The 22,747-nt window shown below is 40.3% G+C and overlaps 1 protein-coding gene and 1 pseudogene across 2 annotated transcripts in view; one reads left to right on the top strand and one right to left on the bottom strand.

Annotated features, from left to right (window-relative positions):
• Positions 1-10,336, bottom strand: part of NMD3 (NMD3 ribosome export adaptor) — a 29,793-nt gene extending 19,457 nt beyond the window's left edge. The window contains exons 1-8 of the mRNA XM_079766766.1: positions 10,214-10,336; positions 9,595-9,657; positions 8,341-8,475; positions 6,882-6,978; positions 3,652-3,732; positions 1,986-2,114; positions 1,638-1,728; positions 473-551 (exon numbers count right to left, since the gene is read on the bottom strand). Of these exons, the coding sequence (XP_079622892.1) occupies positions 473-551; positions 1,638-1,728; positions 1,986-2,114; positions 3,652-3,732; positions 6,882-6,978; positions 8,341-8,475; positions 9,595-9,638 (656 nt within the window). The 5' untranslated portion in view covers positions 9,639-9,657; positions 10,214-10,336. The remainder of the gene's footprint in view (positions 1-472; positions 552-1,637; positions 1,729-1,985; positions 2,115-3,651; positions 3,733-6,881; positions 6,979-8,340; positions 8,476-9,594; positions 9,658-10,213) is intronic.
• Positions 10,337-21,841: 11,505 nt separating this feature from the next.
• Positions 21,842-22,526, top strand: LOC307096588 (pre-mRNA-splicing factor SPF27-like; annotated as a pseudogene). The gene has a single exon. The product of its transcript is annotated as a pre-mRNA-splicing factor SPF27-like (transcript).
• Positions 22,527-22,747: the final 221 nt, after the last annotated feature.

The following is a 22,747-nucleotide window of genomic DNA, read 5'->3' as shown; positions in this document are numbered from 1 at the left end:
GCTCCTCTCAGCTAACCGACGGGCAGCAGATGCTGGGCTCACGGCTGTGAAGCGTAGCTGTGGCGGCACGAGCCTCTCCTGTCTCCATGGCAGTGCTACTGAGTGGCAGCAGCGGCAGGCGCAGTAGGGCCAGGATGAGCGGGAGTGGTGCGGTGCCTGGCCCAGGCTCAGGCTCCTCTCTGGCCACCTGCTGCTTCGTGCTCTACTACATCCCTCGGGGATGTCGGACTGCCGGTTTAAACCCTACAATCCCCGGGGATCAGGCCAAAACTGGCTGTTGAACATCTCCCGAGGGGTCCTGGATTGCAAGAGGGTGCAGTCCAGGCTGAGGTACCCCACCAGTGCATGAATTCATGCACTGGGCCTCTAGTTTTAGCATAAGAGTGGCTGTTTCAGTGTAAAGCATGGATATGACCTATATCCACTCCCCACTCCTTGGATTTAATTAATCACATTTAGGTTCAGAACATACCTACAGGGAACTGTACACTGAAGAAATTCTACCATCTTCTGAGCGTGCTGCTTTGAAGAATAATAGAAATCCAGTCCATCTTAAAAAAAAAAAAAAAAACATGAAAATAATTCTGCAAAATAAGATTTTCCTCTACTAACATGACTATATAACAAATCCTTTAAGAATAGCTATTTCTAAACCTGTACTTTAGAGACTAGAAAAACAATGTACTGTCCACCAACAGCAAGCACTGTTAGCAAGAAATTTAAGAGTGTGCTAAAGAATATTTATATTTTTTACTATTAATTAAAGAAATATTCATCCATCATCTAATTGTATAAGTATGCTACATCAACAGCAAGTGATAAGAATATGCTCTAAAGAGCCATTATAAAATTATGCAAAAAATTTTAAATTCCGCCGAAACCGGTTTGGCTCAATGGATAGAGCGTCGGTCTGCGGACTGAAAGGTCCCAGGTTCGATTCCGGTCAAGGGCATGTACATTGGCTGCGGGCACATCCCTGGTAGGGGGTGTGCAGGAGGCAGCTGGTCGATGATTCTCTCTCATCGATGTTTCTAGCTCTCTATCCCTCTATCCCTCTCCCTTCCTCTCTGTAAAAAATCAATAAAATATATTTTAAAAAAAAATTTAAATTCCATCTTCAAGAAATCTAATTATTTCATTTGTTTAACCACTGTTTATTATTACTAAGTTTAGTCTTCTGATTTAATATATCCATAATAAATGCCTCTAGGCATATGAAAAACAAATACACTACAGAATAACTTAGTTCTCAAAAATAACTTTCTTCCCATCAAAAACTGATCTCTGCTTAAAACAAATTTCCAATGAATTTTCTATCATAGTATTTGACAATCTATTAATGTAGTTACTGGTTTACTCATCTGCTAGCTACTTAGCATACATTTAAATTAAAACATAAAAAAAATAAAAATTCAGTTCCTCTGTTGCACTAGGCACACTTCAAGTATCCAATAGTCACACATGGCTACTGGCTACATACTGGACAGTCCAGATAAAGAACTAAGATTTTTTTCTTCCTAACAGAAAGTTCTTTTAAACAGTACTATTTTAGATATTATCAGAAAAATAAAAGACTCCTTAGGTTAGCTGAAATAAAATTCTGACATCATTTCAAATGATTTTACATTTTAACTCACCATGAATTTCTTTGATACGAAGTGTATTCTGATGCATTCCATATTTCAAAATTAACTGTTCCAGATAGTAGAAAGTTTTTTTGTGCAAAGTCTAAACATAAATGCATTATTAAATTAATACATGAAATGCAAAAAAAAAAAAAAAAGCTATCTATAGATATAGCACACTGATTTTAAAACTAAAATAATCTTCAAAGATTATCTAAAATGCAATAGTGATTTCTAAAGGTGGATGCTCCAGGGATTAGCCCTGGTGCATGAAGGATTTGGGAAAAAGAAGGTTTTACTAGCTATTTATAACTGACAATTATATACAAACTGGAGGATTCACTCATCATCTTTCATTACCTTTTGCCTAACTTGAACCACAGCCTTCCAGAAATCCTTAGCTTCTACTCTATGGCAATCTCCACACATCTGGGGCTGAACAACATAATCCACCACGAACACTTGCTGAAGGATAGCACCATTCATCACCTGATTTAAAAAAAAAAAAAAAATCATACTCCATCCTTTCCTTTTGTTTAATAACAAATCTTTTTCTTAAAAGAAGACACTTTTAATATTTAACTCAAAATCATTTCCACTAATGCTTTGAGAATATCAACAATTAATCACTTTAACTCATATGAATAAGTTATACTATTTCAAGAAAGATATACAGGTTTAATTTGTAGTATTTATTACTATATTAACATTTCAAATTTACCTTTAGTTGAAATGGTTGAGAATTTTTTTGCGGAATTTTTTACCTATACTAGAGGCCCAGTGCACGAAATTAGTGCACTGGCAGGGTCCCTAGCAGCTGCCAGCTCAGTACTCCCTCCCTTCCCCTGGCCAGCCCTGCCCCCTGGTCGAACTCCTAGAGGAACTCCCAGTCGAGGGGACAATTTGCATACTACACTTTTATTATATAGGGCATTCTATATAATAAAAGGCTAAAAGGCTAATATGAAAATCACCCGAACGGCAAAACGACCAGTTGCTATGATGCGCACTGACCACCAGGGAGCAGATGCTCAATGCAGGAGCTGCTCCCTGGTGGTCAGTGCGCTCCCACATGGGGAGTGCCGCTCAGCCAGAAGCTGGGCTCACGGCAGGCGAGCACAGCGGTGGTGGTGGGAGCCTCTCCCATCTCTGGGGCAGCACTAAGGACATCCCCCGAGGGCTCCCAGATTGCAAGAGGGCTCAGGCTGGGCTTAGGGACTTAGGGATCCCCACCCCACCCCCAAGTGCATAAATTTTGTGCACCAGACCTCTAGTATTTGCATATGTGCATATAAAATTCATCCTTAGGAAAAAAAAATAAGACAAAAACTCTCTAAGTTAATTGTTTCCAAACATAGCCAATCATCTGCAATCACCTGGGAAGCTTTTCTCACAACCAGTAGAATCCATTTTGACTCAGTTACTATGAGTCATAATCATCAAACAAGTTTGAGAAGCACTGTCTTAGTTCATATTTTTACTTCAATCTTTTTCCTAATAAAAATAACTTTAAGCCCAGCCAGATGGCTAAGTGTCAACCTATGAACCAGGAGGTCATGGTTCAATTCCTGGTCAGGGCATAGGCCCAGGTTGCCGGCTTGGTCCCCAGTGGGGGGTGAGTACAGGAGGCAGCCAATAAATGGTTCTCTCTCATCATTGATGTTTCTTTCTCCTTCTCGATTCCTCTTTGAAATCAATAAAAATATATTTTAAAAAGTAATAAAAAATTAAATAAGTAACTTTGAAAAGATTATTTTATGAGCCCAAGTTGGGCCATTAAGCAAACCAAATAAATTGAGTAGTTAACACAAAAATAAGATTATCTTAGCCCACTAATCATAAGCAATGGTTGCTATTATTAGTGACCCAATCCTCTATGCAAATGATCCAAAAGAAAACAAAGGTTTAAATTAAGAGTGTATTCATGTCCTTTTAAGCTGTTCAAGTCATCAAGTAACTTACTAATAGCCCCTTCATTTTGACTACCTATATTTTAACAATGCTGAGAAAATTATGCACAACTTACTTCTTTCTGAACAGTTAGTTTAACTTTAAGTCTCTTAGAATGGGGCTCAGTCCAAACAAAGCCTGCATCTACAAGCCGAACCTTCAATAAAACACAAACAGAACAAAACATAAATTCCCATGAGGAGAAAAATATGAAAGGACAGTTCATTAACAAATACATTTCATAAGATGTAAAGAAATCTGTAATTAGCATCGCTACCCAAACTAACGAGTAAAAAATAAAAATTTATCATGAAAGGTATGTCAACAAAAACAGCAAATAAAAGGACAACTGCCCTGGCCAGTGTGTCTTACTGGTTAGAGCATCAGTCCTCACTCTAAAGGGTCACAGGTTCAATTCCCGGTCAAGGGAACATACCTTGATTGTAGGCTCGATCCCCGGCACCAGTCAGGGCGCATGCAGGAGGCAACCAATCAATATGTCTCTCTCACATGAATGTTTCTCTCTCTGTGTCTCTCCCCCTCCCATCCACTCTCTCTAAAAATCAATCGAAAAATATCCTCAGGTAAAGATTAACAAAAAATAAATAAAAAATGAACATTCATTGGAGGGCTTTTCATGCACATTGCTAAAATGGGTATTTTAAAGATGGAGATGAGAGAACAAGAGGCTGTTTCAATAATTTGGAAGGTGTAGGTGAGCTGAACTGAGAGGTGCTGGAAATAACAGAAGTAAAAAGATCCAAGAGCTATTTAGTAGATAAAATCTATAGGATTTAATTACTAGATATGGAAGGAGGAAAAGAGCATTCTAGAATGATGCTCAAGTATCCAGCTTGGGCATCTAGATAATGCTATTTTTCTGACACAAAAAAATCAGATTTAATAGGGAGAAGATGATACATTTGGTTTCAGACATTTGAGTTTAAGAGGATTCATCTATGAGATGTCCAAGAGAAGCTGTTCAGTAGATAAGACATACATTTAGTCTGGAGCTCTATGGAGAAATCTGAGCTCTAGACAATGTATTTGGGAGGCATCAGTGGCAGGTGATAATTTAATCAAGTCCTGGCTGGTAAGAGCTAGATTAGCTAGTATAGCTGCAGCAATCCAGAATATATTGAGGTTTTACTGTACACAAAAAACTGACTCTAGAAATAAAGGAGACAAATCAGAAAATAGAAAAAAAAAATTTTTTAAACCTATTAACAAACCCTCAGTAAAATTCAAGAACAGAATGCATCAAGTCTGAAGCTTAAAAATATTACTCCTGGGGGGGGGGGGGGGGGGGGGAATCAATACGAAGATAGGAAGATAAAGAAAACTGCCAAGAATACGGGGGAAAAAAAAAGACAAAACAATACAACATTCCTCAAGGAAGGAACAACCTAAGACAGGTACAGTCGCAGAGGGGCCATCAGGATAGAATTTGGGGATCAACAGAGGTGGGGCACAGACCCTCACCCCCCCCCCCCCCAACATTGCAGGGGCCTGAACCCTAGCCCCTTCTGAGGGAGGTCTCCTGCCCCCATGGCTGCTTCGTGCTTCCCATGCCCAGCTCAGATCAGGACCCAGGTGACCGACAGAGACTTGGCCGACAGCAGCTGCCCTCTTACTCCAACAAGAATTGTTTGAGTTATCTTGTACCCATGGTGTGGGGAAGTGGGTTTATGATATCTAAATCCAGCCTACCACCAGGAATGCTCAGGACCTACTCAAGAAGGCAAATAATCCCTTCCACTAATATTTACAGGGTAAAATAAGATTGTTGTTAGAGTAATAAATTTGACAGTAAAATAGTAGTCAAGTTTTCAGGCAAATTTAAATTGGCTAGTTGAAACAAGCGAATATTCTAGAAAAATTAATTGTACTAGACAAAAAGGTGTTCCTAAAGTGTTAACTAAAATTTTTATTGGTACTTCATCTCATGATAAAATTGTGCACCATGTAATGAACCTAAAACAGTAATATTATAGTGCAAAAAATTAAAATGTAAAAGCCATCAAGACTACATTATAAAATTTTCAAAAGCCTCCTAACATTTAAATCAAAAAAGGAGGGGATAGTAGAAGAATATCATGTAAGGAAAAATAACCTGTAAGTAAATTACATCTAGAAAATTAATACTTTAGAAAATTAATTGTAAGGCTAAAAGCAAGACACCCATGAAAAACACACAAGGTGACAAAACAAGCCAGAGGAAAATCATTTGGGCAAAAAATGAAATAGGATCCCAAGTCAAATTTATAGAAAATATTCCTTTATTAACTTTTGGTCGAGAATATGTTTGTATATTTTCAGAAAACAACTCCGAGACCATGTGGATTCTAGCAACAGAGAGGAATCGACAGGACTACTCCAGCCAGGAAGACAGAAGAGAAGCAGTCCAGAGATGGAAGACGCTGACGTGGTCTTCCCATACTAGCAGTTAGCAGCTGTGCATCACTGCAGGTTGCCCAGGACCAAACCAGAGAGAGTCGGACCTGCATTACCACCATTTCTCCACCATCCAGAACTGTAATGTCAGTGCTGACATGTACACATAAGGAACTGTTGGACATTGTAATTGGGTCTCAAAAGAACTGTTGGCCCAGAAAGAAACTCACTACAGACTGATTCATTTCCTGTCACCATAACCATTATTGCTGGTCTCATTTTCAGTTCTTATAAGTGTATTTCTAATAGCACATGATCTCACTCATCTAGTGGATGAACAACATAGACTGATGAACAAGAACAGACCCAGAAACAAGGAGGCACGGATCAGACTGTCGGGCCTCAGAGGGAGGGTAGGGGAGGGTGGGGGTAAAGGGGAGAGATCAACCAAAGGACTTGTGTGCAAGCATATGCGCCTAACCAGCGGTTGGGGACAACAGGGGGGTGGGGGCATGTGTGGGGAGGGGTGTGGGATGGGAATGGGGGGATGAGGACAAATATGTGATACCTTAATCAATAAAGAAATTTAAAAAAAAATACAACATAAAGATTTAAAAGAATACAAAAGGAAAAAGACAAAGTTTAGCAATGGTTTTATACAAATATTTCCCAAAAAATTAATTGCATGTAAAAGTTCTCCATAAATAATAAATGACAAATTTGATTGTATATTAGGTCTTTCAAAGCAGGTGGATTTTCACTTTCATAAAAAAGATATGTAACTTTAAAAACAAAATATTTGTATTTCAACAGTATCATTTAATATTTACTTTTGAAAAACCTACTTATACAAGGATTTTCTGAAAATGAGATATTAAAAAGATATTACAAAAAGGTAGCTATTTGACGTACCTTACTCAGAGGGGCTTTGATTTTTTTTAAACACAAAGCAAGAAGTTCCCTGGATTCTAATGCACATTGTATCCAAGTTCCTGGTGGCTGGAAATATCTGAGAGAGAGATAATATACTGAAACCCAGCCATTCTCAAGGAAAAACAAAAAATTTCCATCTAAATATGCAGATATAATACTGATTATTAACCAGATATAATAACCCAGGGCTAATCTGAAGCACTTACCCCAATTACACTTTAATAGTTCTAGAAAACTTTCAATAAGAAGTGTAGCTTTAGTTAAAAAGATAAAATTCTGGGTATTTGCCAAAGATAAACTAAAATAACCTATTAAAGAGATCTTATTCTTCAAGCACCAATAAGAGTTCCAGTGAGAAAAAATAAAAAAAATTAAAAAAAAAAAGAGTTCCAGTGAGGATGACAAAAAGATCAAAAGTTCCATGAATCTCAAAATGCCATTAAAATGATTTGTAATGTACTTCTGTAATGTTAGGGAACTGCTTATTTCTCACACTAAGAAGATAAATTAGTACCACATACTATGTACCAATATAGTTCAGACTATTCATCTATTTCAAGTCCCTTTCCAAATTTTAACTGTAAACCTCAAGTTTTAAAATCTTTCATAAAACCTAAGTTAAAATTGAAATCCCTTATGTACGTGCTGTAAGTTTTTTAGCCCAGCCCACCCAGGATTTACAACAATGCCTAGCACATATTAAGTGCTCAATAAATGCTTGTTAAATACATGATACATTTGTGTGCTATAGAAATACTTTTTTTGCCACACTTTTAAAGATTCATTCAAAAATGTTATACAGGTCCCTTTGTTGTAAGCATGTTTTCGGTTAGAAAGGGCTTCATATATCTATATCTATATCTATATCTATATCTATATCTATATCTATATCTATATCTATGCACACATTAATTTTCAGGTCTTTTGCCTTCAAATCCAGTTTCATTTCAGACCATTCCAGATATGATTTACTGAGCTTTTTTCCCCACCAACTAGTCATTTTAGTTACATGGGAACATTTAAAGATGTAATTTTTAAAACACATTGCTAAATTACTAAAAATATAAGGTGCTTTTTTAGCTTCTAGTGACTAAGAGGGGGAAAACTACCATGATAATAATAGTATGTCCTTAAACTGTTCACCCCCTTACAAACATCAACTCATTATATATTCACTGTATACATCAAACCCACTAATCTCGAACATAAAAAGAACAAATTTATATACCCTTACGCATCTTTACCAGATTAGCAGGGAAAACTAAAAAGTACACTACAAAATTGCAAGTGCTAAAATCTTTGGCAACACTGACATAAATAAAACTTAATTCTCAATTACATGCACTTTATTCATGTACCTTGGTAGACTAGCACATCCTGGTTGCTCTCCTATACATAAATCTCAACTGTAAGTAGGATGAAGAGTACCGCACCATACCTTTGGCACTGTTTGCAGAAAGATACAGAGACCTGTTTCGGGATGCCTTGGCTGATGTCTACTTTACTTCGCAGACAGGCCACACAGATATTGGCAGGATTTGGACTGATTACAACACCACATTCGCAGCACAAGCTTAAATAAAGAAAGCATGAAGTTTACAAATTAGATGTCACAAATGCACTGGTTACGTTTTGAAAACTACCAAACAAATAAACAAAAGCCTTCAAGTTAGGGCCATAATATCTCTGCCCTAAAACAGCAAATAAGAAAAAAAAAAAAAAGCAATCTTCAAAGAGGCAATAAAGAACAACCTGGAATACTGAGGTTAAAAAAAAAAATCAAGGATGGCCAAAATTCCAAAAAGCCTCAAAATATATCCAAAGGGTCTAGTCTGAATTATGTCTAACAGTCCTCAGATAGCATTATCGTCCAAAGACATTTTTTTTAAAGCTTCAGCATAGCACAGGGACTGCCAAAATGTAAACATTTACCCAGAGCAGAAAATTTTTACAGGCTGCAGAGTATCATGTTTAGTGATTCAATGTAACCGGTGAGAGTGTCAGGGTCCTGGATGCATTGGGAGCAGATGATGGTTAAGAATCACTGATGTTGCCGAAACCGGTTTGGCTCAGTGGATAGAGCGTCGGTCTGCGGACTGAAAGGTCCCGGGTTCGATTCCGGTCAAGGGCATGTGCATTGGTTGCGGGCACATCCCCGGTAGGGGGTGTGCAGGTCGATGTTTCTCTCTCATCGATGTTTCTGGCTCTCTGTCCCTCTCCTTTCCTCTCTGTAAAAACTCAATAAAATATATTAAAAAAAAAAAAAAAAGAATCACTGATCTTGTCCAAAAGAAATGATCTATAATCTGCGATGTCCTGTTTGGAGGCTCACGTAGACTACTGATCACTTGAAATGTAGCTCAGCACGACTGAGGAGCTGAATGTTTCATTTCATTTCATCGTAATTCCTTTAAATTTCAATAGCCACATGGGGCTAATGGCTATGGTACTGGACAGTGCCCACCTAGAAGAGGGTAGGATGAATATATATATTAGCACTCCTAAAGCAAATATTTGCAGTACCTTTCCAAGTAAAAATCAATTCTATTTCCTCAGGAAATAAGGATTTTCATCTTTTTCCACTTAAGAACTGCCCCCTCAAAAAAAAAAAAAAAGCGTTTCTCACAGTAAGGTTCAGACTCACTTTAACATCTTTACACTTAAGGGCAGGGAGGAACGGGGCGCGACTCACATGTGTCCGGGGGTGCGCTCGGCGGATTCGGTCAGGTACTCCATGGTGCTGGGCGCCCCGATTCTAAAAGGGAGAGAACACGTGGGATCTGTCATTTGTCCACTTCTTCACACACCTCTTCCTCCCGCCTCTCTGAATAAGGCAGCCTCGCCTCGTAAAGCAGCAAATAAGAAAAAACCAATTCTATTTGGTAACTCTGAAAGAACTTCTTTAATATGAAAACCAAGGGAATTCCCCAGTCGCCCATCTGCGGTGACCCTCTCGGGCCGCTCGCCTCGGCCGCGGACCCCAACGTGTCACCTGGGCGCCAAGCCGGCGGACCGGGCCGCTCCGGGCACCCCCACGCCTCGGACCCGAGCCGCAGGAGCCCCCGGACGGCGCCGCGGGCCACCCACCCGGACCCGCGGGGGCCCCCGGACGGTGTCACTGCGCCGCGGGCCACCCACGCCCCCGGACCCGCACCCGGACCCGCACCCGCCGGTGAGACCGCGGATTAAGACCCGCAGCGCTCACGCGGCGCGCACGCGGCCAGAGGCCGGCCGAGCCCGGGGAGTGCGCCCCACTCTCGCCCCAGGGACCCCGCGCCACGAAAGCCTGGGTCTCGGCCCCCAGAACCTACTTAGTTCCTATGGGCAGGGCCCAAACTTCTCAAAAACCGCAACAGAACGAAGCCCCGCCACCCGCCCCAACGGCCTCCGCCGCCGGACCAGTACGGTGAAGATCTCGCGACAGAAGGATCCAAATCTCGCGGCTGAGAGTTGGGAGTTAAAGCGCAGGTGTGGGCGGAGAAAGGGGCGGGCACAGGCGAGCAGAGGGGCGGGGCGAGGGGCGGGGCGGAGAAAGGGGCGGGGCGAGGGGCGGGGCAGCTGCAAGGATCCTGGAGGAAAGGCTGGGTTGCACTATCCAAAGATGCTTGAGACTTATTTCTACTAATACTTTCCAACTCTCCTATTGGGGTACCTTCCTTACCGAGTTTCTTGGGCCCCAGTTAACGCCAACCCAACCTCGCCCACTTTTCAGATATCCGGATTGGGAGCTTGCTTCTTGGTGAAATGATTATATGAAAGCTATCTGTAAACCGTGTCAGATTACACAAAGAAATTAAACTCCATGGAGGGCAGTGCCTTTGTTATTGTGTTCACCACCTAATGCCTGCCTCATCCTAAATGCTCAAATGGATACTTGCTGAACAGATGAAAGGAAAAATGTAAGGCATGATTATTTGAGAAGAAGTCTATGCCGTTTTTAGGCCACTCTAATTATTAGAATGTACTTCTTAATAGTGCACTTAATGTTTCCTTATAACTTTATACCTTGAGCACAGAGCAGAACAGACCATGTATATCCACTCTTTCTCATGGCAGAATTTCAAATATTTGAAGAGCACACTTAGATTTTTTCCAAGTGTTCTCACCCAACTTTCAAGGAAAAAGCAAGATCATCTTACAGCAGGTGATCAAAGAAGGTCTCTCGTCATTTCTTGCCCAGGGTACTTAAATAGTCTCCAATTCATTATTTTTTTTCCAGACTCCAATCCATCCTTCTAAGGCAGCCATTTAAAATGCAAATCTGATTTTGTCACATTTCCCTGCTGTTAATCCTTCAGTGGTCTCTGACCACCTCCTGAATTATTTCCAATTTCCTGCATAGAAAGACCTTTCAGGATCTGACCCTGACAAATCCTGTCACATTTCTAAGCACACAGCCCACTAGAAGGTCCTCACAAGAACTAGTCTACCTTTGTTTATGCCTGGGATACTCCAGCTTAAAGGTTAAGCTTGAGCATCCTATGTACATTTCCTATTGCTGCCATAACAAATATCACAAATTTTGTGGCTTAAAACAACACAACTTTATTATCTTACAGTTCTGGAGATTATAGATCTAAAAATAGATGCTCCTCCTCCTTTACATATGGTTGTATAACATCTTGATAGGCGGTATATGCCTCTATAGTAGTGCTAGCAACATTAAGTTGGATCATACAGGTTCTATTCTGCATGTTCCACGGGCTCAAACTACTGAAGAGCAGGCTGGGTCTTGTTCCCTTTGGTATTCACTGAACCTAACACAATGCCTGGCACAAAACATAGCCTCAGTGTATCTTGGCAAATTAATTATCCATTTGATAAAAACTCACAAGAGACAGTGTCCTTTTTTTTTTCATTCACATTGTCATTTCCCTTAAGTCAAATACCACCTGAAAGACTGCTAGTTAAACAGATTGTGTTTATTATTCATTGAAGTAAATGCAAACAGACCATGAGTAATCCTGGAGTGTTTTAGTAAAAGGGTGGTAGAAAGAAAGGTATTATGGGTTAGACTCTCGGAGAGAGTCTATGAAAGCAAGAATTTGCTGTAGATTAGATGTAGTCAGAAAGCAGGGATGCTTCTATTATTGGAAATCTCAATAAATCTTATAAATAGAAAGAGAGGCAAAAGGATAAAGCTGCAATTGGTAATGAAGTAGCAGTCACTCCTTTTGGCCAAAAGAGGGAGTGAGTGTCTGGTATTGTGTGGGTAGCACAGTGACCTTGTATTTATTTATGCTCAGACAAAATTATGCAGTGGCTTTGCTTTGTCTCGTTTTATCATGGTCTCGGAGTAACCTTGTCTGAGGTTGGTATTCTGTGACATTTTTTATGCCTAACAGGAGAATAATATGGTCTACCTGTGAGTCCAGGCCAGCCTCTGACTGTCAAAGGCAGCTCTTTTTTTCTTTCTCAACATACTCCTTCAATACCCTATTTGATGTGGCACCAAGAGCCACAGTGCCAGGCTTGTTAGGCACTGGCTATACAACAGTGAACAACACAGACTTGGTCCCTGCCCTCATGGAGCTGACATTTTACAGGTGAGGCTGATATTCCGAAAGATTGGGTACTTTGCTGAGAGTTCTGCAGTAAGTGAATGGCAGGACCAGGACCTGAACTATAGTTTGTCTAACTTTGTACCCGTGCCCTCAACACCATATCAGGCTGCCTGTCCTTCTGAGACTCAGGCCGTCTGTTCTTATCCACAGGCTTTTTTCTTTCTTTCTTTCTTTCTTTCTTTCTTTCTTTCTTTCTTTCTTTCTTTCTTTCTTTCTTTTAAGAAACTATTCCTTTCCCATCAACCTTAGTTCCATTTTCTGCTTGAGAGTCTGAGGAAGACAGCTTAAAACCACTCAGTGGTTATTTCCCAAGTAAGCAAGTTTGGATATCAGAAAAAAGTACTTTCTAAAATGTCTAGATATGTAGCTGATGTACTTTAGGGTACTTTTCAGTTAGTTGAACTGTGATCTTTCAGTTAATTATGAAAAGTAGTAATATTGAAGAAACAGTCCAAGAAATATTTTCCAGACTGAAAGGACATGAAATTCACAGATTGAAAGGGTCCACCATATTCTCATCAAACTGGGTAAAAATAGGCACCCACCTATTTTTAGATCGTTATGCTGAGGTTCAGGATGCTGGTGATGAAAGAAAGATCCAGGAAGCTTCCAGGGAGAATAAAATAGGTCACATCCAGAGGATTACGATCAGAACAGCTTCACCCTTCTCAATAGCAACACCAGAAACAAGAAGGCAATAAAGCAGGGGTCCTCAAACTTTTTAAACAGGGGCCAGTTCACTGTCCCTCAAACCGTTGGAGGGCCGGACTATAGTTTAAAAAAAAAACTATGAACAAATTCCTATGCACACTGCACATATCTTATTTTGAAGTAAAAAAACAAAACGGCAAAAACACCCGCATGTGGCCCGCGTGCCATAGTTTGAGGATGCCTGCAATAAAGAAATAGTTTGAGCCCTAGCTGGTTTGGCTCAGTGGCTAGAGCATCAGCCTGCAGACTGAAGGGTCCCGGGTTCAATTACGGTCAAGGCCACATGCCCAGGCTGTGGGCTTGATCCCCAGGGGGGGCGTGCAGGAGGCGGTCAATTAATGATTCTCTCTCATCGTTGATGTTTCTATCTCTCTCTCTCTCTCTCCCTTTCTCTCTGAAATCAATAAAAAAATATTTTTTAAAAAGGAAAGAAATAGTTTGAAAATTCTGAAGGAAAAGTATTTCAACCTTGAATTCTATTCTAGGCCAAACTATCAATAAAATGTGAGTGTAGCATAAAGATCTTTTCACTTGCACCCTTCTGAGGAAGTTACTGACAGACCTAAACCAAGAGAAAGTCAATGGAGGAAATGGCCCTTTCAACAAATGGTGCTGGAGCAAGTCGATGTCCATCCACAAGCAAAAAAATAAACCTCCTCAGCTTAAGTCTGACACTTCCTATAAAAATTAACTCAAAATGCATCACGGATTTAAGATCAAATGTAAAACTATGAAACTTTTACAAAAACTCAGGAGAAAATCTCTGATCCAGGACTAAGGAAAGAATTGTTTTATATTTGACTCCAAAAGCATCATCCACAAAAGGAAAATTTGGTAAGTTGATTTTAAATGATCAAGATTTAAAGACTTGCTCTGTTGAAAGACACTGTTAAGAAGATAAGAAGAGTGGGAGAAAATATGTGCAAACGGTAACTACCAAAGGACTAGAATCTTTTTTTTTTAATATATTCAGTATCTTTTTTTAAATATATTTTTTATTGAGTTCAGAGAGACAGGGAGAGGGAGAGAGAGATAGAAACGTCAGTGATAAGAGAGAATCATTGATTGGCTGCCTCCTGCACGCTCCACACTGGGCATTGACCCTGAAACCTGTGATGGCCGGGCAGGACTAGTATCTTAAATACATAAAGAACTCTTAAAACTTAAACGTGAAAAAAAAACCTAATTAGAAAATGGGCAAACAACATGGAGAGACATTGCACTGAAGAGGATATCCAGTAGCAGATAGGAAGACGTTTAATGTCATTAGCCAGTAGGACTATGCAGATTAAAAGCACAATGAGCTATCACTACCCATCTATCAGCATGGCTAACATAAAAAGTAGTGGTAACACCACATGCTGGCAAGGATGCCAAGAAACCAGATTGCTTATACACTGCTGGAGGGCATGTAAAATGGTAAAGCCATTTTACAATTTGACAGTTTCTTTAAAAACTAAAAATGCAATTACCATACAATCTAGCCATTGTACTTTTAGCCAGTTATCCTAATGAAACGAAAACTTATGTTCACATAAAAACCTGTACACAAATGTTTATAGCAGCTTTATTTGTTGTAGATAAAATATCCCAGGTATCTTTCAATGGATGAATAATTAAACAAACTTTATTACATCCATACTATGAAATACCATTCAGCAACAAGAACTGTGGTATAGTACAAACAACAACCTTCATGAATCTCCAGAGAATTATGTGGATGGGGGGAAAAAAGCCAATTCCAAAAAGTTACATACTGTATCATTCCATTTATATAACACTAGAGGCCCAGTGCACAAAATTCGTGCACTGGTAGGGTCCCTAGGCTGCCGGCTGCCAGCCCGGGACCTCCCTCCCTCCCTCCAGCTAGCCCCGCCCCCTGGCCAAACTCCCAGACAATCTCCCTCCCGGTGGAGGGGACAATTTGCATACTATGCTTTTATTATATAGGATTCTTGAAATGACAAAATTAAAAAGCTGGAGGACGGATTAATGGTTGCCACAAATGAAAAAAGAGGCAAAGGGCAGGAAAGAATTTGGTGTAGCTATACAAAGACAACATGAAGGATCCTAGTGGTGATGGAAATGTTCTGTATTTTGACTGTATCCATATCAATATCCCAGTTGTGATCTTGTATTATTGCTGTACAAGATGTTGTCTTTGAGGTTAAAGCATTCAGGAATCTCTCTGTTTTGTTTCTTACAATGGCATGTGAATCTACAATTATCAAAAACTTTTTAAAAGTTTGATTTTTTCAGATGTAGGGTAAAGTTTTCTGTTTAAGGAAAGCAACTCCCTGGTTTTATCTTTTGTAATTTTTTTCACAAGGCTTCAACACTTCGGTCTTCATCCTTGGTTGGCTGGTTAACCCCATCCACAGTACACTTCTCCCCAGTCTCCTCGGCATCGGGTTAAAATGGGAAGTACATTGGGCAATCTTCCAGGAAAACTTTAGCTTTCTGAACAAAAGGGCACAGACTAGGTGGGTATGCCATTTTGCTCTCACTCTTTGCTCCTTTGCCCTTTGTCTGCTTTCTGTCTGGAATGCAAATGTGGTACTTGGAGGAACAGCAGCCACCTCCTGACCATAGGCAACAAGCAATAAAGGCAAATGCCATCATGCTAAGGCTGGTGTGACAGAGAGCTAGAAAGAGCCGTCCACTTCAGAGTTCTACCTATTTAAGGAGGGGGGGAAAAGCCACTTTATTGGTTTAAGCCACTATTGGCCAGGTTTTCTATTAACTGTAACACGTTTCTAACGGATTCCTCACTCACAGGAGATTCTCAGCAGGGCTGATAAACGCTGCCTATCAATAAAACTATTTATTGTAAGGATGAAAAGCATGATAACTACTTAATATTCTTTTTTTAATATATTTTATTGATTTTAGAGAGGAAAGGAGAGGGAGAGAGAGATAGAAGCATCAATGATGAGAGAGAATCATTGATTGGCTGCTTCCTGCATGCCCCCTACTGGGGATCGAGCCTGCAACCCAGGCATGTGCCCTTGGCCGGAATCGAACCTGGGACCTCTCAGTCCGCAGGCTGATGCTCCATCCATTGAGCCAAACCAGCTAGGGCACTTAATATTCTTTGTGTGTTTCAGAAACCAAATTGCTGATACTGTCTTTTCGTTTCTCCTTTCTCTAATTTATGTTTCTTATTCTCCTCAGCTTGGCCTGAATTTGTATTATAATCAGACTCTCGCTCTCCTAATTGAATTGAGCTTTTGTTGTAGCCAGCTCAGAATTTTTTAAAGGTCTTCCTAAACCATACCAGCCCAAGGCAGTCGCTCCCTTCTTCGACCTGACAGTACTTAGTGTCTGCACTCCGAGTTGCAATTCATCATGCACTGCCCTGTGACATTCCTCTTACAGCTGTCACAGGAGAATCGATGTTTAGTGCTGGAAGGGACATTAAAGATCATCTTCTCCAGACACCTCAGTGCATGTGAATTGTAACTTAACTCCTGGATTTTTCTTATCTCTTCATGGGTTTACAGCTTAACATCCCAACTAGATCTTAAGCTCCTAGAGTCAAAGAAATGTTGGCAACTTTTGATTCTATTCAATAAACCAACTGTATCTTTATTTTTCATCTGCCACATTCCATATTTTCACCTGGGCCTAGCAGATTGTTTAATTTGGAGTTTGAAGCCGTTCAGTGGCATTACCTTTTTGCACAATCTCCTTAAGGCTCAATTGGTGATTGAAATGCAAGTGTAATTTTTTTTAGTGCCATTGCTATTGTTTAGGTAACAAGAAAAATATTAGGTAACCAGCTCTGAAGAGTCCAATCCTGTAGCTGTCATTCATCTCCAATATAAACCACATTTGATTTTTGACGTTTATAGATAGTCTCTTCATTGTTAAAAATTATACATTTCTGTGTTTTAAAAAGAGTTTAGTCATAATTTTAGATACGTGCTTTTAATTAATGTACATGTTACTTTTGGGAACATAACATTTTGAATATATACTGCTTAAATCTATGAACTCAAAATACTGCAGTGAATATCAATTTTTTTTTAAAGCCCTAGCTAGTTTGGCTCAGTGGATAGAGCGTCAGCCTGCAGACTGGAGGATCCCAGGTTCTATTTCAGTCAAGGGCACATGCTAGGGTTGTGGGCTTGATCCACAGTGGCGGACATGCCAGAGGCAGCCGATCAATGATTCTCTCTCATCATTGATGTTTCTGTCTCTCTCTCCCTCTCCCTTCCTCTCTGAAATCAATAAAAATATTTAAAAAGATAGAAGTAAATAAAATAAAAATATATCATAAACTGCCCTAGCTGGCTTGGCTCAGTGGATAGAGCATCGACCTATGGACTGAAGGGTCCCAGGTTTGGTTCTGGTCAAGGGCACATGCCCAGGTTGTGGGCTCTATCCCCAGTAGGGGGCATGCAAGAGACAGCCAGTCCATGATTCTCTCTCATCATTGATGTTTCTATCTCTCCCTCTCCCTTTCTCTTGGAAATCAATAAAAATATATATTTTTAAAAATATATCATTAGCTATGATAATTGGTAGTACATGCCTAAAATTTCAACAAAAAATAAATAAATAACTTAACAAGTAAATAAAGATATCTAATAGGCTCCTGTGTGTCATGATTACCCAAGCTTCTAGTCATGCAAATGATCATACTCTAAGCATAAGCCTTGAAGGCAAGGACTATACCTTGTATACCTTTGTATCCATCATAGGAGAGTCTAATAAACATTTGAAAGATAAATGGATAGATGGATGGATGGATGGATGGATGAATGAATATGTTTCCTTTAAGGTAACGCATATGTCTTTGAGTTTCTTTAGATTGTTAGCACAGGTTTTGCTTAAAATAAAGAACATTTACTGATTGTATGAGAGTTCAAAAGAGGAAAGGGAAAAGTCTCCTTTCTTACTGGGCTATCCTATTGTTCTAGGTATCATGGAATATGCATTTTCTAGCCCACTTGTCGCTATCAATTATTGACTGTCAAGGGCTCCAGCAAACTAGACATCCCCTTTACCAACCATTCCACCCCTGACCCTTGCCTTTTCTTTGAACCTATAACAATTTGATAAAGAGTTACTATCTTTTTTTAAAAGATAGGATGGCCCTAACCAGTTTGGCTCAGGGGATAGAGCATCCACCTGCGGACTGAAAGGTCCCAGGTTCGATTCCGGTCAAGGGCATGTACCTTGGTTGTGGGCACATCCCCAGTAGCAGGTGTGCAGGAGGCAGCTGATTGATGTTTCTCTCTCATTATTGTTTCTAACTCTCTATCTTTCTCCCTTCCTCTCTGTAAAAAATCAATTAAAAAATATATATTTTTTTAAATTAAAAGATAGGATGATGTATTCCTTTGATAATGAGGAGGGGAAAAATTAAGAAATCTAACTTGTATGGATTCTGTTCATCATATTTTCTCTTCTCCCACTTCATTTATAAAGGAGCTTGTAATACCAGGGAGGTTTCAAACTGGCGCACCATACCAAATCCAATTTATGGAACTTTTTGACAGCCTAACATTGGTTTTTAAAAAAATGCAATTAATTGCTCTACCACATTATATTCTTAGTGACAAGCAAGAAAAACTGACTCCGGCTCATTTAACAGAAAAGAATTTGTGAACATGCTCTTGGTCGGCCCCAGAATCCAACTGAGGATGGAGGGCCAGACTCAGGGCCATGCAGCCAGGAACACGACTCAAAACCACACAGCAGGGCCAACTCACCCCGTCAAGACCACACTTTCACAGGATACATGCTACACCTACACCTCAGACAAGGCTCCTGCTGCTGGCACCAAAGCCTCTGTTTCCCTGGGAACTCCACTATGTGGCCACCACAGGGCTTCCCGTAGCCCCTGCTTCTTTGCATCACTAGCTGAGAAGTTCAGGGCAGGCTCCTGTAATCATCAGAGCCCAGATCATGCGAGTGGATGAAGGAGACTGGGCAGGAACTGGAGATGGAGGGAGAGTTGAGCCATTGCCTGCTACTGCCCTTGTCCCTTCCTGGCTAATTTTCAAATATCTCCCTCCTACTCCCCCACCTTTGCCCCTTCTGAGTTTAGAACCCCTAAACAGGCTTAGTAATTTGCACATTCACTGGCAAAATTAACACAGTTGGAAGCACTAAGTTAAGAGGTCTAATAGCTGCCTGTTCTTGGTAAATATTTATTAGGCCATTTTTAGACAGTGGTAATGCATTCAATTAATATTTATGAATGCAAACTAGAAAGCCCTAAATGGTCTAATACAGCCCTAAATGGTCTGATGGCTATGACTGCACTCTTCCAGTAATCCTTTCAAATTCAGAATTAGAATCTAAATAGAGTCGGTGAGTGCCTTGGGAAACCAATTAAAATCTTAATCCCTCGGTGGAGTGACTCTTTGCCTGCATTGTTGTGCAGACTCACTGTTTCCTAGTCCATCGGCTGCACTGCCGACTACGGCCCTCCTCCAATCGCCTTTAACCCATCTCACGGGGTGAGCAATTGAACAGCTCAGTGAAAACGTGCTTGAGTTCAACACGTTCTTGGGTGCACTCATTAATTTTCTCAAAAGGCTTCCAGGAGGGTAAGTGTTGGTCCAGAATATGATATTTATTCATGAGTTGCTTGGCATGTAGTCACAGCCTTAATTTCACATACAAGGAAATGCTTTTAGCTGTAAGCACTTTAACTTCTGTTCAGAACACAACAAACTCATCCTCTAAAAATCCTAGCAATTAAATTTATTGCTGAAGTGTAGAGGTTTCTCAATAAAACCCATCCATGGCAGAAGAATTTTTGTATGTGCTACATTGCCGAAGACTAAACTGTCAGATTTAGACTCAGTTTTATATTTACCTAGCATAACCTTACAAACACTTTTCTAGGCAAGGCTATAAACATTATCTTAACTATCACTACAAACACACAAGGTAGAGTTAATCCCACTTCACTGACAAGGAAAGCAAAGCTCAAGGTCTATGGGACTTAAAAAAAGAAATCACAGCCTGGCTGCCATAGCTCAGTGGTTGAGCGTCAACCTATGACCCAGGAGGTCACAGTTGACTCCCGGTCAGGGCACATGCCCAGATTGTGGGCTCGATCCCCGATCCCCAGTGTGGAACCCAAGAGTTGATCCAAGGGTGTATTCGTATGACTCCCAGCACCATCTGGGTAACAGATCCTCGCTCTGGCTCCACAGCATGGGATTCAGGATTCTATCTGGTCCAAGCTGTTTTGGCTTGGAGAGGTTAAGAGTAATGAGTGAGGCGTTTATTTAACCTACCGTGTTACATGACTCTGAGATAGATGCAGGGTGGAGTTGTCTCCACCATGTACCCAAGTAATGCCATGTCTCAAACTGCTTTAGCACCCTGTGAGTGAGACTGGGTTGGAAAGGGCAGCTGAGCTTTGAAAGGCCTGATGTGAGCTTCATTTGCTCAGACTTAGCATCCCCAAATGCGTATCTGCTGGTGTGGTCATTCTGAGGGATCCTCAAGTGGAAGCACTTCTCTCTGTTAAAAGGAAATGAGAGCTGCATACTCTACCTGCTCTGACTACAATGCTGCACCTTTAAATACAGAAATCTTGTTTGACTTACCCAAGTGGTGTCTTCATGTGGTTGTGTAGTCGATCTGAGCCTATTATTCACATTTATAAGGTTGGTGAGTGTACAGAGCCAGATATCTAAAACAGTTCTGAGATCTTTTGAAAGGAGATGGGTAGATTTATTGTAAAACTGACTAAAGGACTATTGTACAATTAGTGATGATTCTCATCCTTGACCAAAATGTAAGGTTCACAGGAACCTTCAAGAAATCATTTCTTGCCCTAGCTGGTTTGGCTCAGTAGATAGAGCATCGGCCTGTGGACTGAAGGGTCACAGGTTCTATTCTGGCCAAGGGCACATGCCTGGATTGTGGGCTCGACCCCCAGTAGGGGGCGTGCAGGAGGCAGCCGATCAATGATTCTCTCTCATCATTGATGTTTCTATCTCTCTCTCCCTCTCTCTTCCTCTCTGAAATCAATAAAGAAATATATTTAAAAAAAACAAAAAAACCCACATCCATTGGCTGCCTCCTGCCTGAGCCCTTCCCAGGGCCAAGGCTGGGGAGGAGCCTATAACCAAGGTACTTGCCCTTGACCAGAATGGAACCTGGGAACCTACACTCTATAGGCTGATGCTCTATCCACTGAGACAAACTGGCTGGGGCATAATTTTAAATCAATGAAACGAAGAATTTTTGCATTTTTCAAATATTTTATCATCTCAGTCATTTTAATAATTCATCCAAAAGAGAAGAGATTTTATTTAGATGATTGGGGAATAACTTTTCTCACCTCATATCAATAGTGTTTATTGATTTTCACTATGAACAAGACCCCGCAGTTAGCCTCTGAGAATATACCCTCCCCCCACACAAAAAATCAACACTATGCACTCAATTCCTTTATCTTTTTGCCTCTTTTCCAAACACATTGACACAGAAAGTCATAAAACAAACATTTCTGTCAATATCTTCCTTTTCTAGGTATTTATCATAGATCTTTTGATAACTTTCAAATTATTTTCTCTTATAAAATTAAAGAAAATTCTGAAAACTGATTATCTATTAAACAAATAAATATTTACTTGTATAAGAAATCAATATTTACTTGCATGAGAGAAAACTTAGGCGAACTTAAGAATGGCAGGCACAGGTTTGGTGGCTGGAGAGGCTGTGGTGGATGCGCTGTCATATTTTGACCAAGGTTATGAAGCGCCTGGAGTGCGGGGCGTGGCTGTGGCACTGGTGGAGGAGGAAACTCGCAGATACCGACCTACTAAGAACTAGCTGAGCTACCTGACAGCCCCAGATTATCCTGACAGCCCCAGACATAATGAGAAATAAATTTGAAAGATTGGCTGCTCAACAACCAATTGAATTGCTCAGTATTGCTCAGTATGAAATGATATGAACTTCCAGCCCCTTCCTCGGGTCAGAAAAATTACATAACTGCATGGCAAGAATGTGTAAACAATTCTACGGCCCAGTTAGAGCATCACATGGTTCAAATTGAGAATCTAGAACTAATGTCACAGCATGGATGCAATGCTTAGAAAGTATATAATGAAAATCCAGTTCATATGACTGGACATGCACAGAAAGAGCTCCAGAAGTTAAGGAAACATATTCAAGATTTAAACTGGCAGCAAAAGAACATGCAACTCACAGCTGGATCTAAATTAAGAGAAATGGAGTCAAATTGGGTATCCCTGGTCAGTAAGAATTATGAGATTGAAAGGACTATTGTGCAGTTAGAAAATGAAGTCTTTCAAATGAAGCAGCAACTTGGAGAGGCAACAAAGAAAACATCCGCCAAGACTTCTGAAAAGACATTAATTCGGTGGGTCGGAAGGAAGGCAGGTGGGGCTTTCACAGAAGATCAGGCACTGCTCTGTGAAGGTCAGCAGCATCTTACGGAAATCATCAGTTGTGTTTAGAAACCGTAAAAAGTGGACTGTGATCTTGTATTTATACATTAGAAAAATAAGAGGTTTCAACTTGGAAAAAAAATATTTACTTGTGTGAGAAAGAATATCTTTACTTATC

This window comes from Cnephaeus nilssonii (assembly GCF_951640355.1).
Source record: "Cnephaeus nilssonii genome assembly, chromosome: 3".
Classification (NCBI taxonomy): Eukaryota; Metazoa; Chordata; class Mammalia; order Chiroptera; family Vespertilionidae; genus Cnephaeus; species Cnephaeus nilssonii.
This window is presented reverse-complemented; position numbering and strand designations above follow the sequence as displayed.